The following is a 15,255-nucleotide window of genomic DNA, read 5'->3' as shown; positions in this document are numbered from 1 at the left end:
GCACAAATTAGAAAAGAAAAATAAGGTCAGGGTGGAGTACAGCAATGTCAAATGTAAAGGACATAAAGTTACTAGATTCTGAAAGGACAACGAGTATAAGGGCACTTTATCTGAATGCACATAGTATTTGAAACTAGGCCAGTGAGCTTGTGACTCAAGGGGGGGATGATTTAGTGACTATTACAGAAATATATTTTGCAGGGTGCAAATGATGGGAATTAAGTATCCAAGGGCATCAAGGAATATGGAAAGATAGGCAGGTAGATATGGGAGGTGGGATAATGCTCTTCACCAAGGATGAGATATGAGTGACGGTGAGAGACGATATACAATCTAAGAAGCAGAATGTTGAGCCCATTTGAGTAGAGATTAGGAATAGTAAACAGAAAAAAAAATCACTGGTGGAGCTGACCACCGAATAACACCGTTGTAGTGGCACAGGCAATAAACAAAGAGCTAGCTAATAGTCACAGTCATAGTCATAGTCATAGTCATAATTTATTGATCCCGGGGGAAATTGGTTTTCGTTACACAGTTGCACCATAAATAATCAAATAGTAATAAAACCATAAATAATTAAATAGTAATATGTAAATTATGCCAGGAAATAAGTCCAGGACCAGCCCATTGGCTCAGGGTGTCTGACCCTCCAAGGAAGGAGTTGTAAAGTTTGATGGCTACAGGGAGGAATGACTTCCTATGACGCTCTGTGTTGCATCTCGGTGGAATGAGCCTTTGGCTGAATGTACTCCTGTGCCCAACCAGTACATTATGTAGTGGATGGGAGACATTGTCCAAGATGGCATGCAACTTAGACAGCATCCTCTTTTCAGACACCACCGTCAGAGAGTCCAGTTCCATCCCCACAACATCACCGGCCTTACGAATGAGTTTGTTGATTCTGTTGGTGTCTGCTACTCTCAGCCTGCTGCCCCAGCACACAACAGCAAACATGATAGCACTGGCCACCACAGACTCGTAGAACATCCTCAGCATTGTCCGGCAGATGTAAAGGACCTCAGTCTCCTCAGGAAATAGAGATGGCTCTCACCCTTCTTGTGTGTAAGAATGGAACAGTAGTTGGCATCGGGGGACTTTAGCTTGCATATGGATTGGGAAAATCAAGTTAGTCAAGGCAGTCTTGAAAAGGACTTCATAGAATGCATCTGTAGTAGCATTTTAGTGAACCTATAAGGGAAAATGCTGTCCAAGATCTGGCCCTGTGCAATGAGACAGGTAAAGTTAATGATCTTGTAGCTAGGGATCCTGTTGGGAAGAGTGATCACAGTATGATTGAATATCTCATACAAATGGAGGGAGATAGTGCATTACGCCTAAATAAGGGAGACTACAGCAGAGTGAAGGAGGAGCTGGCTACCGAAGACTGGGAACACAGGCTATATGGTGAGACAGTTGAGAAGCTGTGGGAGAGTTTCAAAGAGATTTTCCCTGGTTCTCATCAAAAGTATATTCCAGTTGAAAGCAAGGACAGGGAAGGTGGGGAGAGCCAGCCTTGGATAACTAGCCATATAAAAGAAGGCATCAAAATAAAAGCTCATGCTTACAAAGTCGCTAAGAGTAGTAGGAAACTGGAAAATTGGAAAACCATTAAAAAGCAATGAAGAATCACTAAACAAGCAAGAAGGAAAGAGAAGATATATTATGAAGATAAACTAATACAAGATATAAAAACATATACTCGAAGTATCTGCAATTTATATAAAGCAGAAAAGGTTGGCTAAAGTGAACATAGATGCTTAGAAGATGAGAAGGGGGAATGAATATTGGGTAATTTGGAAGTGGCTGAGGCATCGAAAGTCTATTTTATGTCAGTGTTCACAGCGGAGGATACACCTAACTTGCCAAAGAGAGATGTTATGGATGCAATGGGAGGAAGGACCTCAATACAATTGCTTTCACTGAATATTAATGAGCAAACTAGTGGGTCTAAAGATAAACAAACGCTCAGGTTCTGATTGGATGCATCCTGAACTATTGAAAGAAATGGTGGAAGTTCCAGTGGATGTGTTTGTGATAATTTACCAAAATTCTCTAGAACCTGGGCAGGTCTCAGTGGATTGGAAGAGGGCGAATATCATACCACAGTTTATAAAAGATTGTAGGCAAAATGTAGGTAACTATTGACCCAGTTGCCTTAACATTTGTACTTAGGGAAATGCTTGAAGCTATCTTTAAGAAAGAAATAGCAAGACATTTGGATAGAAATGGTTCTGTCAGGCAGATCATAAAGGAGAAGGTCCTGTTTAACATACTTCCTGGAGTTCTTTGAAGATATACTGAGAACGGTGAATAGAGGGGAACAGATGAATGTTGTATATTTGGATTTTCAGAAGGCATTCGATAAGGTGTTGCAAGAAAGACCTATTCTTAAGATAAGGGTGTATGGAGTTGGAGGCAATGTATTAGTATGGAGAGAGGACTGGTTAACCAATAGAAAGCAGAGACTTGGGATAATTGGTGTTTCTCTGGTTGGCTGTCAATAGTAAGAGGACTGCTAAAGGCATGGGTGCTGGATGTGCAACTGTTCATGATATACATTAACAATTTGGAAGAGGGAACCGAGTGTAGCATATCTAAATTTTGAATGACACTAAATTGAGTATAAAAGCAAATTGTGCAGAGGATGCACAAAGTCTGGAGAGAGATATAGATAGATTAAGTGAATGGGTAGGGGTCTGGCAGATGGATTACAATGTTGGTAAAAGTGAGGTCATCTATTTTGGAAAGAAACATTGCAGATCAGATTATCATTGAAATGATGAAAGATTGCAGCATGCTGTTGAGCCGAGGACTTGGAGTGCTTGTGCATGAATCAGAGAAGATTGGTTTGCAGGTCTAACAGGTTATCAAGAAGGCAAATGGAATGCTGGCCTTCATTCCCTGAGGGACTGAATTTAAGAGTAGGAAGATTATGTTGCAACTGTACAGGTAGTGGTGAGGCTGCATAGCGTTCTTGTCTCCTTACTTGAGCTTTGGAGGAGGTGTAGAGAAGGTTCACTCGGTTCATTCTAGAGATGAGAGAGTTAGCCTATGAGGAAAGGTGGAGTAACCTGAAACTATATTTGCTGGAATTCTGAATGAGAATTATAGAAACATATAAAAATATATCAGATAGAGACAGGAAAATTGTTTCCACTGGTAAGGGAGACTAGATCTAGGGGACAAAGCCTCAAGATTCGTGGGAATAGATATAAGATGGAGATGAGGAGAAACCGCTTTTCCCAGAGAGTAGTGAATCTGTGGAAATCTCTGCCAAGGAAAGCAGTAGAGGCTAACTCTTTTAGTATATTTAAGACACAACTAGATAGATTTTTGTATAGCAGGGGAATCAAGATTTGGGGGCAAAGGTGGGTAGCTGGAGCTGAGACTCCTTCCAGATCAGCCATGATCTTATGGAATAGTGGAACAGATTCGATGGGCCAGATGGCCTACTCCTGTTTGTATTTCTCATGTTATTATGTTCTTACTGTGAAAGGGACATGAAAGATGCAAGGTTGTCTTTAGTTTAAAAGCAGTTTGTCATGGGGAAGGTAAATGAAAGTGAAAGCCTGAATATATTTACAATACTAATTCTTTGGACCATGAGGTCCTTGATCTGACCTGCACAACACTCATACTCAACACTCCTCAGCAATGGAACAGTGCAGACCACCTCTTGCACTACCATGAACTTGTCTCTGATTTTGTTGCACTAATGTCTCATTACTTATTGATGTTAGCATCCATCACTAAAGACCCCTAGAAGCCAGGTCATGCTTTGTTCCCATTGCTACCATCAGGTAGGAGGTACAGAAGTCTGAAGGCACACACTCAGCGATTCAGTAACAGTTTCTTCCCCTCTGCTTTCTGAATGGACATTGTACCCATAGACACTACCTCGCTACTTTTTAATTTCTATTTTTGTAGAACTTTTAATTTAACATTATAGATAGATATATATAAAATATACTTCATACACACACGCACACACTCACACACATACTTAATGTAATTCACATTTTTTTATTCTCATGTATTGCATTGTATTGCTGCCATAAAATCAACAAATTTCATCACATATGCCAGTGATATTAAACCTGATTCTGAATTTTTTCTTCACCGCCCTGTATAATTTATCTATAACATATGTTCTATGTATTGTCTGAATCTGCAAACCTGTGATGCTGCAGCAAAGACAAATTTTTGTTTGTATCCATACACTACTATACTTGCGCACATGACAATTGACTTGACAAATTTATGGACGACCTTTGAGCAGTTTTGTGAATGTATTTAAATGCTCCTTCATCGTTCACTTCATACTGGAACAAACAATACTACAGTATATTCTACTTGCTGTATATTTGGCCACTCATTTAACTTTTTTCCTACAGCTATTTTTATATCTTCCTCACCACACAATTTTCCATCTTGTTTGTATCATCACAAACTTGGATACAATGCATTCTTTTCTTTCAACCAAGCCATTAATATCAGTTGTAGGCATCTAAAATCTTAGCTAGCACTGATCCCCATGATATCTCAATTGTTACAACTTGCCAACCTCAAGTGGAGCCATTTATTACTAAGAGAATGTCCTTTTGAGGAACAGGCACCGCACCAGAATTCCATCTCTTTGCTGTCAAGGTGAATAAAAATATCTTTGACTATCAGATGAAGTTAAGAGGCTACTAGAGATTTGCCGTATTTACCAGATTGGGTTCGAATGGTCTCTCTCTCTTGAAGCTGTTGGAGGATGGTGCCGTATTTCTGGGTTTTGGGCAAGGTTTAATCGATGTGGTTTGTGGATTGGACTTTGTAGTTCCTGTTATGATGTGTCTCTGGTTTCTTGGCACTCCTTTTTTGCTGTTATTTTGGGCGATTTTGATTGGGGTAGCCTGCAGGTAGTGAACTGAACTGAATATGCCTGTATTCTTTAGATTTTGTGTTTTCTGTTTGATGTTTTTTGCTTGTTTTTTTTTGTTGCCGTTTTCCGTGTTTTTTTTGTGCATGGGGGTCTGATATTTTTCTTTAAATTGGTTCCGCAGTTTTCTTTGGTTTTCTTTGTTTTGTGGCTGTCTGTGGAGAAGATGAATCTCAGGGTTGTATACTGCATATATACTTTGATAATAAATGTACTTTGAACTTTGATAAAGTGGGTCAGCGCAGGCACGTGGTTAAGTGGTTAAGGCATTGGACTAGTGACTTGAAGGTCGTGAGTTCGAGCCCCAGCTGAGGCAAAATGTGTTGTGTCCTTGAGCAAGGCACTTAATCACACATTGCTCTGCAATGACACTGGTGCCAAGCTGTATGGGTTCTACGGCCCTTCCCTTGGACAACATTGGTGTCGTGGAAAGGGGAGACTTGCAGCATGGGCAACTGCTGGTCTTCCATACAACCTTGCCCAGGCCTGCGCCCTGGAGAGTGAATACTTTCCAGGTGCAGATCCATGGTCTTGCAAGACTAATGGATGCCTCACCCAATGAATGTTTAATGCCAATGCAAAGCAATCTCTACTTCCTGTCATGCAATCATACTTTCAAAACAACATTTTGGATAAAGTCAGGCGACTAAGATCAAAGTTATTAAATGGTCATAGAATCCAGACATCAGCATAAAGTGCAGTTCTATAGTTTCTACCTTGCATGGAAATCTTTGCTGAAATTATAGCATTATCAGTTTCAGTGGATGTAAATGTGGAGCTAATAAACTGAATTTCATAGTTTGGACCTCTCCCAAGGTCTATCACTCCTCTGTGTGATTGGATCACAACTTTCATAAGCTAACTCAGTTGGCACCTCCAGTCTAATACATAATGTATGCAGGCCGGCATGCCAAGGTTTAATAAGTAATTCTAACCTTAGTAAATAACAGGGAAGTATACTTTTATTTTAGTTACTTTATTTAGAAATGCAGCGCGAAATAGGCCCTATCGGCCCGTCGAGCCACACCGCCATAGCAACGCCCAACAACTCCGATTTAATCCTAACCTAATCACAGGACAACTTACAATGACCTATTAACCTACCTGGTATGAGTTTAGACTGTGGGAGGAAACTTCAGCACCCCGGGAAAACTTACGCATTCCACAGGGGGAGCGTACAGATGACGATGGAATTGAACTCTGAACTGTGCAATGCCATGAGCTGCCAGGAACATCAGTTATTCTCACTTTCTCCCACCCTCTTCAAGGATGAAAAATAATATACTCATTCCTAATGCATATTGACTAATGCTACTTGAAGTTAAAGGTGTAATATAATTATACCATATGCATAATGAAAGAACCCAGCCACGCCACACACTTTTTTCCATCCTCCCATTGGGCAGGAGGTACAAAATCCTGAAGGCATGTACCACCAGGCTCAAGGACAGCTTCTACCCACTGTTTTAAGACTATTAAACTATTGAAAATCCCAGAAGCATGGTTTTCCACGAACAATCTTGTAAACAAACACGTAGACCTCAATCCTACTTATGAGCCGATGTGGGCAAAATTGCAGACTACAATGGGTGAACTTTGCCACACAACCAATCAGCGATGAGATTTCCTCCCCACATCACAACTGAATTTCCAAAATGACATCCAATCAGTTGATTGCCAAGCACGCGGAGGACACACCGCAATCAACAGTGCACTGACGACGTCTCTTCGCGTGGTGATGAAACATTTGCAAGTGAATTGCCAAGATCGGAGAGCAATTCAACTTAACCGGTCCCCTTGTAAGAGGTGGACTTCTGCCCTCACAATCTACCTTATTTTGGCTTACACCTTACTGTCTGTCCACACTCCACTTTCCCTGTAAAAGTAACAGGTTTTCCTGCATTATGGTATTTCTTTCCCCTTGTTCTACATCAATGTACCGATGAAATGATCTGTGTGGATGGCACGCAAAACTGCTTTTCACTGTACCTCAACGCATGTGGCAGTAGTAACCAATTTACCTAAATTTATATTATGACAGGATTCCTGGCCCTGCACTTAAACCACGTCTTGTGAGTTGTGCAACTTATCCTTGGTCCAGTGTGGTCCGATCCTGAGTGAAACCATTACTATTCTGAAGTAAAATTATCCCGTGAGAGAGATCAAGGTATTTCTATAACACGAGGAATTCTGCTGATGCTGGAAATTCAAGCAACACACATCAAAGTTGCTGGTGAACGCAGCAGGCCAGGCAGCATCTCTAGGAAGAGGTACAGTCTGGACGAAGGGTCTTGGCCTGAAACGTCGACTGTGCCTCTTCCTGGAGATGCTGCCCGGCCTGCTGCGTTCACCAGCAACTTTGATGTGTGTTGCAAGGTATTTCTATCGGAGTGGTAATTTCCCTTCAGAATATCCATTTTCCAAAAAGTTGCCTTTGTCTAGTCCAAGGATGAGCAAAGCACTCCCTTTTTTCAGGATTTTGTCCCACAGAGTGGCTACATTGAATTTGTCCTTGGAAGTTAATGCGGTCACATTGTCAGATTTTCATTACCTGAGGCGAAACAGATGTTCAACTATTGTGAGTCACGCTGCCCTTTGGTTTGATGAAAAACGGAGGCAAAAGCTGGAATCATGGGCCTGGCCAAGCACATATGCGTATCATCCAATCAAATCATGGGCAGACGGTAGCATTGCAGTTAGTGTAACATTATTACATCATCAACAACACAGGTTCAATTCTGCTGTTGTCCAGAAGGAATTTGTACATTCGCCCTGTGATCGCACGGGTTTCCCCCAGATGCTCCAATTTCTTCCCACATTATGAACATGCACTGGTTTGTAGTTAATTGGTCACGTGGGTGTAATTGGGCGGTTCAGGTTCATTGGGCTAATAGGGCCCGTTTCCATGCTATATCTCTCAATAGATCTAAAATCAAGTCATAATTAAGCTGTAGAAATTGAAAGCTAGTTAATATATATACCCAATCAGGAATTATATGACAATTCATCATGGTATCTACAGTACTAGTAGGACACCCAGCAAGACTAGAAAAAACAAGACCTGACAAAGGGCGGGTGAGCTCCTTGTGAGCCAACGGCCATCTTTCGTGGAAGAGATTAAAGCCTCACCACGTATCTACGAATCGTATGCTATGCACCTAGTTAGAAGAGACATGATGAACTTGGGCGCTGCACCGTGTGCCTGGACCTGCCCAGGGCCTCTGCCTAAGGAAGGGCCGAGCTCGAAGAAGCGGCCGCGGCTGGAGGCCGACACGGCCTCGGGCTCGAGTTCGGTGGTGGGTGGTGCCAAGGCAGCCAGCAAGAACAAACTGAAGGAGAGGCTGTACTCGGTACTGTCACAAGATTGAAGAAGATGGAGGTGCATAGCCGCCAACCCCACTGACTGACTGATCTATAGTACTGTGCAAAAGTCTTGGGAAATTACATATGGCCAGGATGCACAGTACTGCAGTAATTTTATGTATTGCACTGTACTGCTGTTGCTGCTGCAAAAAGCAAATTTCATGACATATTTGAGTGATGATAGACTTGACTGTGACATGGGTCTCCATTGTGGATTGAGAGTGGGAAGGAGGCAGGGAGAAGGGAATCATGGTTGGGAAAGGGGGAAGGGAGAGGAGAGAGAGTAGAAAATAACAGCGAGGCATTCTGTAATGATCAATAAACCAATTGTTTGGAATCAAATGAGCTTGGCTGGTGTTTCAGGGCTGGGTGTGTCTGCACCTGTGCCAACCCCCATCCCTGGCACTCCTCTGCCACATATCCTCCACCCCTCCTGTGGTGCTCCACCCTTGCTATTCTCAACATCCTTTGCTCCCACCAGATTTGCAAACCCACTCTCTGTCCCATGTTGACAAATATAGTACTATATAAAAGTCTTAGACACCATAGCTATATATATGTGCCTAAGTCTTTTGATCAGTACTGTATGTTCAAAACTCATAAGGACTGAAGGGTTGAACAGAATTATGTTTGTCTACTCTATTGGAAGTATGTATCAGATCACACTCAAGAAGGAACAGGTAAGATTCACCAGCACATTGCCTGGGACAGACAGTTTCAATATGAGGGGAGACTGGACGGGGTGGGTTTGTACTCTTTGGAGTGGAGGAAGTCCCTGATAAAATTATAAAATATTTTGAAGAGCGTAGACAGAGTAGATAGAAGGAAGCTATACTCCATAGAGCTATCTAATACTAGAGAGCATAGGTGTAAGGTAAGCGATTTAGGGGAAATATGAGGATGAACTTTTTTCACCTGATCTGGAAAATGCTACGCAAGAGCCCAGAGGAGGCAGGTACTCTCATTATATTTAAGAAATAGCCGGATAAGTACCTGAATTACCAAGATGTAGGAGGTTACAGACCATGTGGTGTAGGTAGGTACCTGATGGTTGATATGGACATAGCGGGCCAAAGGAACTATGTCTGCTGTGGATTATCAATGTTGTATCTCTGTTTACTTTCTGATCCTTCGGGTTCTTCTGGGAGTCAGGAATGACAATCAGCCTTAATGCCAGCTATCGTTTAGTTTAGAGTACAAACAAACACATAAATACTAAGCAAACTAAATAGAGAGCTGAGAAAAGATGCTAAGAGGTGAATGAATGGTAAAGAATGTGAAGTCAAAATAATAAAGGCAACTCTGAAAAATCCATTCTGTTTATAGATAAGTAAGGGAAGATTCCTTAAATAAAGATAAACTAATTAATTGGTTACATAATTAAAACAATTGCATTATGTGTGTAATGTGCTAATACTTAGTCAATGAAAAATAAAAAAGGTAATAAACTGTTATTATAACTGCTATAACGCTTTCTGCCAAAAAGTGGGGATGAACTAACAAATACTGTAAAAAAAATACACGTTTCTTAAAAAGTGCAAACCTTATAAAATATATTATTAATAAAACAGTGGTTACAACACCAAGATGTACGAAGTTACAGTCCAAGTGGTATTGGTAGTTACATGATGGTTGATGTAGACTTGGTGGGCCAAAGGAACCATGTCTGATGTAATTCTCGAGAGCTACCTTGAGTTCAATAATATCTGAACACAGACATTTGCTTCCATTCCATTAGTATGTTTTTCAACTTCCGTTTTCAATCTTAGTGTAAAGATATTTTAACTCTCTTTACAACAAATTATAGTTCAGGAGTTAACAGCCCTGTTTTGCAAATTCCAACTTGTTTAGTGTAAGCCTTTTACGTAAGTAATTGAGAAAATGTGATTTTTCATGAGGAGAAAATTCTAAAATTTTTTGGAATTATTCTTGCAGAAATTATTATCCAATATAGTTTAATAGATAAAAATACACATGAAGTTTGTTTTCAACATCACCAGACCAGCTAGATGCTGAACCAATGGGGCTCCTAAGTAACACTTACAACATGCTGGAGGAACTCAGCAGGTCGGGCAGCATCTGTGGAAAAGATCGGTCGACGTTTCGGGCCGGAATCCTTCGTCAGGGTTCTGGCCTGAAACGTCAACCGATCTTTTCTACGGATGCTGCCCGACCTGCTGAGTTCCTCCAGCGTGTTGTGAGTGTTGCTTTGACCCCAGCGTCTGCAGATTATTTTGTGTTTGGGCTCCTAAGTGTATAGGTGTTGAAGTTCTGTAGATCGATACTGTAGATAGTGAAGCTTTGTTGTACGTTAGATTGTTGTATTACAATGTAATTGTATGGTTCAAAACTGTTTTGACAGCAGTTATTTACAAATAACTAATTTTTTTTCTCTGCATCATGTCTCTTCAGCTGGGGTATGTTGGCTGCAGCAAGGAAGAAATGGAAAATGCCAAGCTTTGTCCATGACTCGGATTGATCGAGAGGAATGTTGCACTAGTGGAAGTGCCCAGGCTGCATGGACAAATCAGGACATACCAGAAAGTGATATCTTAAAACTTATAATTCTTGGTGGAGTGAATTGCTACCCATGTCACAGTAAGTAGAGTAACCGTGAAAGACTAGGGACAGCTCTAAAAGCATATGGATGTGTAATATTTAGAAATGGATTGGTGTGAAAATCTAACATATGCGTTTGCCAAGCCTTAATAGATTTGTCCCATGATTCCAAGTTAACTTGGGTTAGACTTGCCATGGAGATGCATCACTAATTCTGGCTAACCCTTCTAACTCATGGTATTTTATAGTGAGGGTCCCAACTCATTGTGAGCTGGCCTGTAGATGAGATCATTTTCAGAAATTTGCCACAGTATATTACAATCGATCTTAGTCCAGAAAGTAGTATTATAATGAGGTCATTCTCATTAAGTGTTTGCCTCAAGACAGGAGATTTGATAGAGATAGGCAAAATTATGAGGGATATAAATGCAAGCAGTCTTTTTCCACTGAGGTGTGTGAAATGTGAAATGTTTAAGGGGTGCATGAGGGGTGACATCTTCACTCAGAGGGTGGTGAGAGTGTGGAACGAGCTGCCAGTGGAAATGGTGGATGCAGGTTCAATTTCAACATTTAGGAGAAACTTAGATAAGTACATGGATGGGGGAGAGGGCGAGGGTGGGTTTGTAAGGAGGGAAAGGTAGTAGGGAATTTTCAAAGATCCTCTATCTCAAGCAGTAGGAATTGGTAGAATATCTGCACCAATGTGTCTTAAATAAAAATGAGTCTATAGGGTTGTGCACCTCAGAAACAGCCCCTTCATGCAGACCAAAGTATCTACCTGAGCTAGTCCTTCTGCCTGCATTTGGCCTATATCCCTGTAAACTTTGTCCCTCCAAGTACCCATCCAAATGTCTTTTCAACATTGTAATTGTCCCCACTTCTACAGATTTCTCTGGCAGCTTATTCCACATACCCTGCACCCTCCGTCTGGAAAACGTTAACTTATTCTCCTACTGACCTTAATTTTAAAGGAGGTTTTTCTCCAAGCGACGTAAGTCATAGAAGAGATTGTGGAATGTAGTCCCAAATTTTGACCGGAATCTTCATCTAAGTCGGGGGTTCCCAACCTGAGGTGCACGGTCCCCGTCCTCAATGGTATTGGTCCATGGCATAAAGTAGAATGGGAACCCCTGATCTAGAGCAGCAAAGCAAATACTGAAATACATTTGAGTTACAAACAGGTGGGAGAATCAGGTTGAGAGGGAAAATACGTCAGCCTTCATTGAATGGCCCTGCATTCTCGATGACCTGAGTGACCTCATACTGCTCCTGCGTCTTACTGTCTTATGGTTTTGAGAAGGGCCTCAATATAAAACAAGTTTACAATGTTACCAACGTACAATCCATTATAAATTGACTTCACCGGCTCCAAGGTATATTTGAGGAGAAATGGAAATGCTGACGAAGATTGGGGAGCAGCAGTTCGCATATATTTGTTTTAAATCAGAGTTATATATTACGCTTTGGAATGATAAATCACCTCCTTTTATCTATTTTTTCTTCTCCTCTGATGTACTGATCGCCTATTTTGTCAACTTGTCATTAAAATACTCCCTTGGACTCATTCCATAGATTACATGGGTGACATTGTTTCATCAGTGAAATTTGATTCAAGGCCCAGAATTCTTAGAAATCTTGATAAATCCCTTTTTATCCCACTAATCACTGCATTAGTTTTATTCCCCAGGAAGACTGGCTTTGGTTCTTGAGATATAACGCATCCTAACAACTTTACCGGAACTTTGTTGATCTTGGCAACTGTTAACGATTTACCATTTTATCACTTTAAGACTGCTGCCATGTATAACTACTAGTTGTTTTTGTAGTGTCGTGTGCTGATGCCTTATTTGTTCAATGGGTTTATCATCAGAAGTGCTATTGCAATATTTACTACTTTAGTGAAATTGTCTTTCTTAAAAAAGCAATGAAGCCGAATAAATATTAGGACCATATACTATTTGACCAGAACTACATATCACATTGCTTGATATAGACTGCATCTCTGATGACTTAAACCTGTGTACTCTGCTCACATAATGTTAGAATCATAGAGCATTACAGTACGGAAACAGGCCCTTCACCCCAGCTTCTCCATGCTGGACCATCTCAGCTGGTCCCATTTGGTCGTATTTGGCCCATGTCCCTCCAGATTTAGAAAGAAATAAAAGACCACAAGCTGGTAACACAAAAAAAAATCCATGCTTGTACTTCAGAATTTTAAGAGCCTTCGGCATTATTATTGTAAAATATTGCAGTGGCGGAGATTTTATCGAAAGTTCCATCCCTTGGGAGAAATAAACGGAAATGGCAGAATTATAAAGCCACTTGAGAATCTTTTGCTCTAGAGAATTTGCCTGCATTTTGTTACAAATTAAACATAATGCTTAATAAATAATAATCATCTAGGGTTAGGAAGTTATACAGTATCTCAATGCAAACTACATTTTTAGAGAAACCCCCAATAAGCAGTACACTTACCTCAGAAAATGAAAATATAAAAATAAACTACAGATGCTGGGAATCTAGAACAAAAAAACAGAAAATACTGGACTCACTTAACATGTCAGGCAGCATCTGTGGAAGGGGAAACAGGGTTAATGTTTGGGTTAAAGCATTGGCTCTGTTTCTCTTGTCACAGATTCTGCCCGACCCACTGATCCCTTCCTTCATCTGCCTTTCCCAAGGCCAGCTAGTCTGATTGCTGCCCATATAGGATGTGGTCTTAATTACATACATCACAAAGTGTGTGATTTGCTGAGTGTGAATTAGTGGAATTCCTAAGCAGTTTGCATTACTTTCAAAGTCAAACTTAAGCTTATTGTCATATGCACAAGTACATCAGCTGTAAAGAAAAGATTACTTGCAGCATCACAGACACACGTAGCAGCATTCAAATTAAAATCAAATAGTTCAGGTGGTTCAATTTAATATCAGAGAATGTATACAGTATACAGTCTGAAACTCTTATTCTTCGCAGACATCGACAAAACAAGGAATCCCATAGAATGATATGATAGAAACATCAGAACTCTGAAGCCCCCACAAGCAAAGCATAAATTAAGCAGGTTTTACAAGAAAGAACACAATAAGAATAAAATAAATAAGATACTAATAAGTAGATAAAATTAAAGATTAGCTTTATTTGTCATATTTACATTGAAGCATCGAAACATGCGATGAAATGCACTGTTTGCTTCAATGACCAGCACATTCGAGATGTTCTGAGGATAGCCTGCAAGTGTCACCAAGTTTCCAGCACCAGCGTAGCGTACCCCCTAACCAGTACATCTTTGGAATGTGGAATGAGGAAACGAAAACACCCGGTGTAAACCCATGTGGTCACAGGAAGAATGAGCAAACTCCACATGCAAACAGTGGCAAGAATTGAACCCTGTGTATTTTATAGCTAGCACTGTAAGGCGTTGCGCTAACTGCTACACTACCCTGCCACCCACATTTGCTACCACAGCACCCACCAAGTAAGAACCATTGCTATGACATAGGACTCAGCAACCTGGCCCATGTAATTACACATTAACTATTGGAAAAATGGAAGTTATACTTATACCATCCATTTACATTCACCCTCACCACTCAACATGTGACCTCTCAAAATTTTGGGAAGGCTAAGTCAACTTTATCATTCACTTTGCTCTATTTAAAGTGATGAGAGCTCTCTTCCACTATAAAATAACTAAAAGTTAAGAGAATCTGTACCCCTGAGAGGGCATCACGAATAAAGACCCAGAACGGGGATGAATGTGATTTGATCCCCTCAAAAGTTTTCCTGATGTACATTTGTCCTATGTTGGTGATAGCTAAATGTACTCGATTTCCAAAAAGAAGGCTGCCTTTAGTTTCTGTCTTCCTTCAGAAGTACTGGTAAAGTTTTCCAGAGTGCCTTTGGAATTGCTCATCTTTAAGCTCCTTACTTTCCATTATCTGATATTTATGAGTGCCAGTGGCTCACTGCTTTACTAACTACATAAAGATCAACTTGAAAAGCCTCAGTTTTGTACATCATTGAATATTAGCTTTTTTAAAGCCGGATGGCTGTTTTAAACTTCCAGCATTTTTGGATTAGAAGGCAAACTTCAAATAAATAAAGTTGTCCTGAGCAACTAATTTTGTATCCATTGATTCAGTCCCTACTTAAAATATTATATTTCTCTAATTCATAACTTAACATTTGTAAAAAATATTCCCTTTAACCTTTTCTCCATGTGGCAAATATAATAGAAGAAGGCTCAGGAGCTTGAAGACTCGTACGGCCAGATTTGGGAACAGCTTCTTTTCAACTGTGATAAGACTGCTGAACAGATTCTGACCCGGATCTGGGCCGTACCCTCCAAATATCCGGACCTGCCTCTCGATTTTTTCTGCACTGCCTTACTTTCCATTTTTCTATT

At 40.6% G+C, this 15,255-nt stretch overlaps 1 protein-coding gene across 1 annotated transcript in view; it reads left to right on the top strand.

The window, feature by feature from the left end:
• Window positions 1-15,255, top strand: part of fstl3 (follistatin-like 3 (secreted glycoprotein)) — a 34,754-nt gene that overhangs the window by 5,217 nt on the left and 14,282 nt on the right. Inside the window, exon 2 of the mRNA XM_072244137.1 lies at window positions 10,700-10,885. Within this exon, the coding sequence (XP_072100238.1) occupies window positions 10,700-10,885 (186 nt within the window). The remainder of the gene's footprint in view (window positions 1-10,699; window positions 10,886-15,255) is intronic.

This window comes from Mobula birostris, chromosome 26 (genome assembly GCF_030028105.1).
Source record: "Mobula birostris isolate sMobBir1 chromosome 26, sMobBir1.hap1, whole genome shotgun sequence".
Lineage (NCBI taxonomy): Eukaryota > Metazoa > Chordata > Chondrichthyes > Myliobatiformes > Myliobatidae > Mobula > Mobula birostris.
Note: the sequence above shows the minus strand (reverse complement) of the source record. Positions and strands in the feature narration are given on the sequence as shown.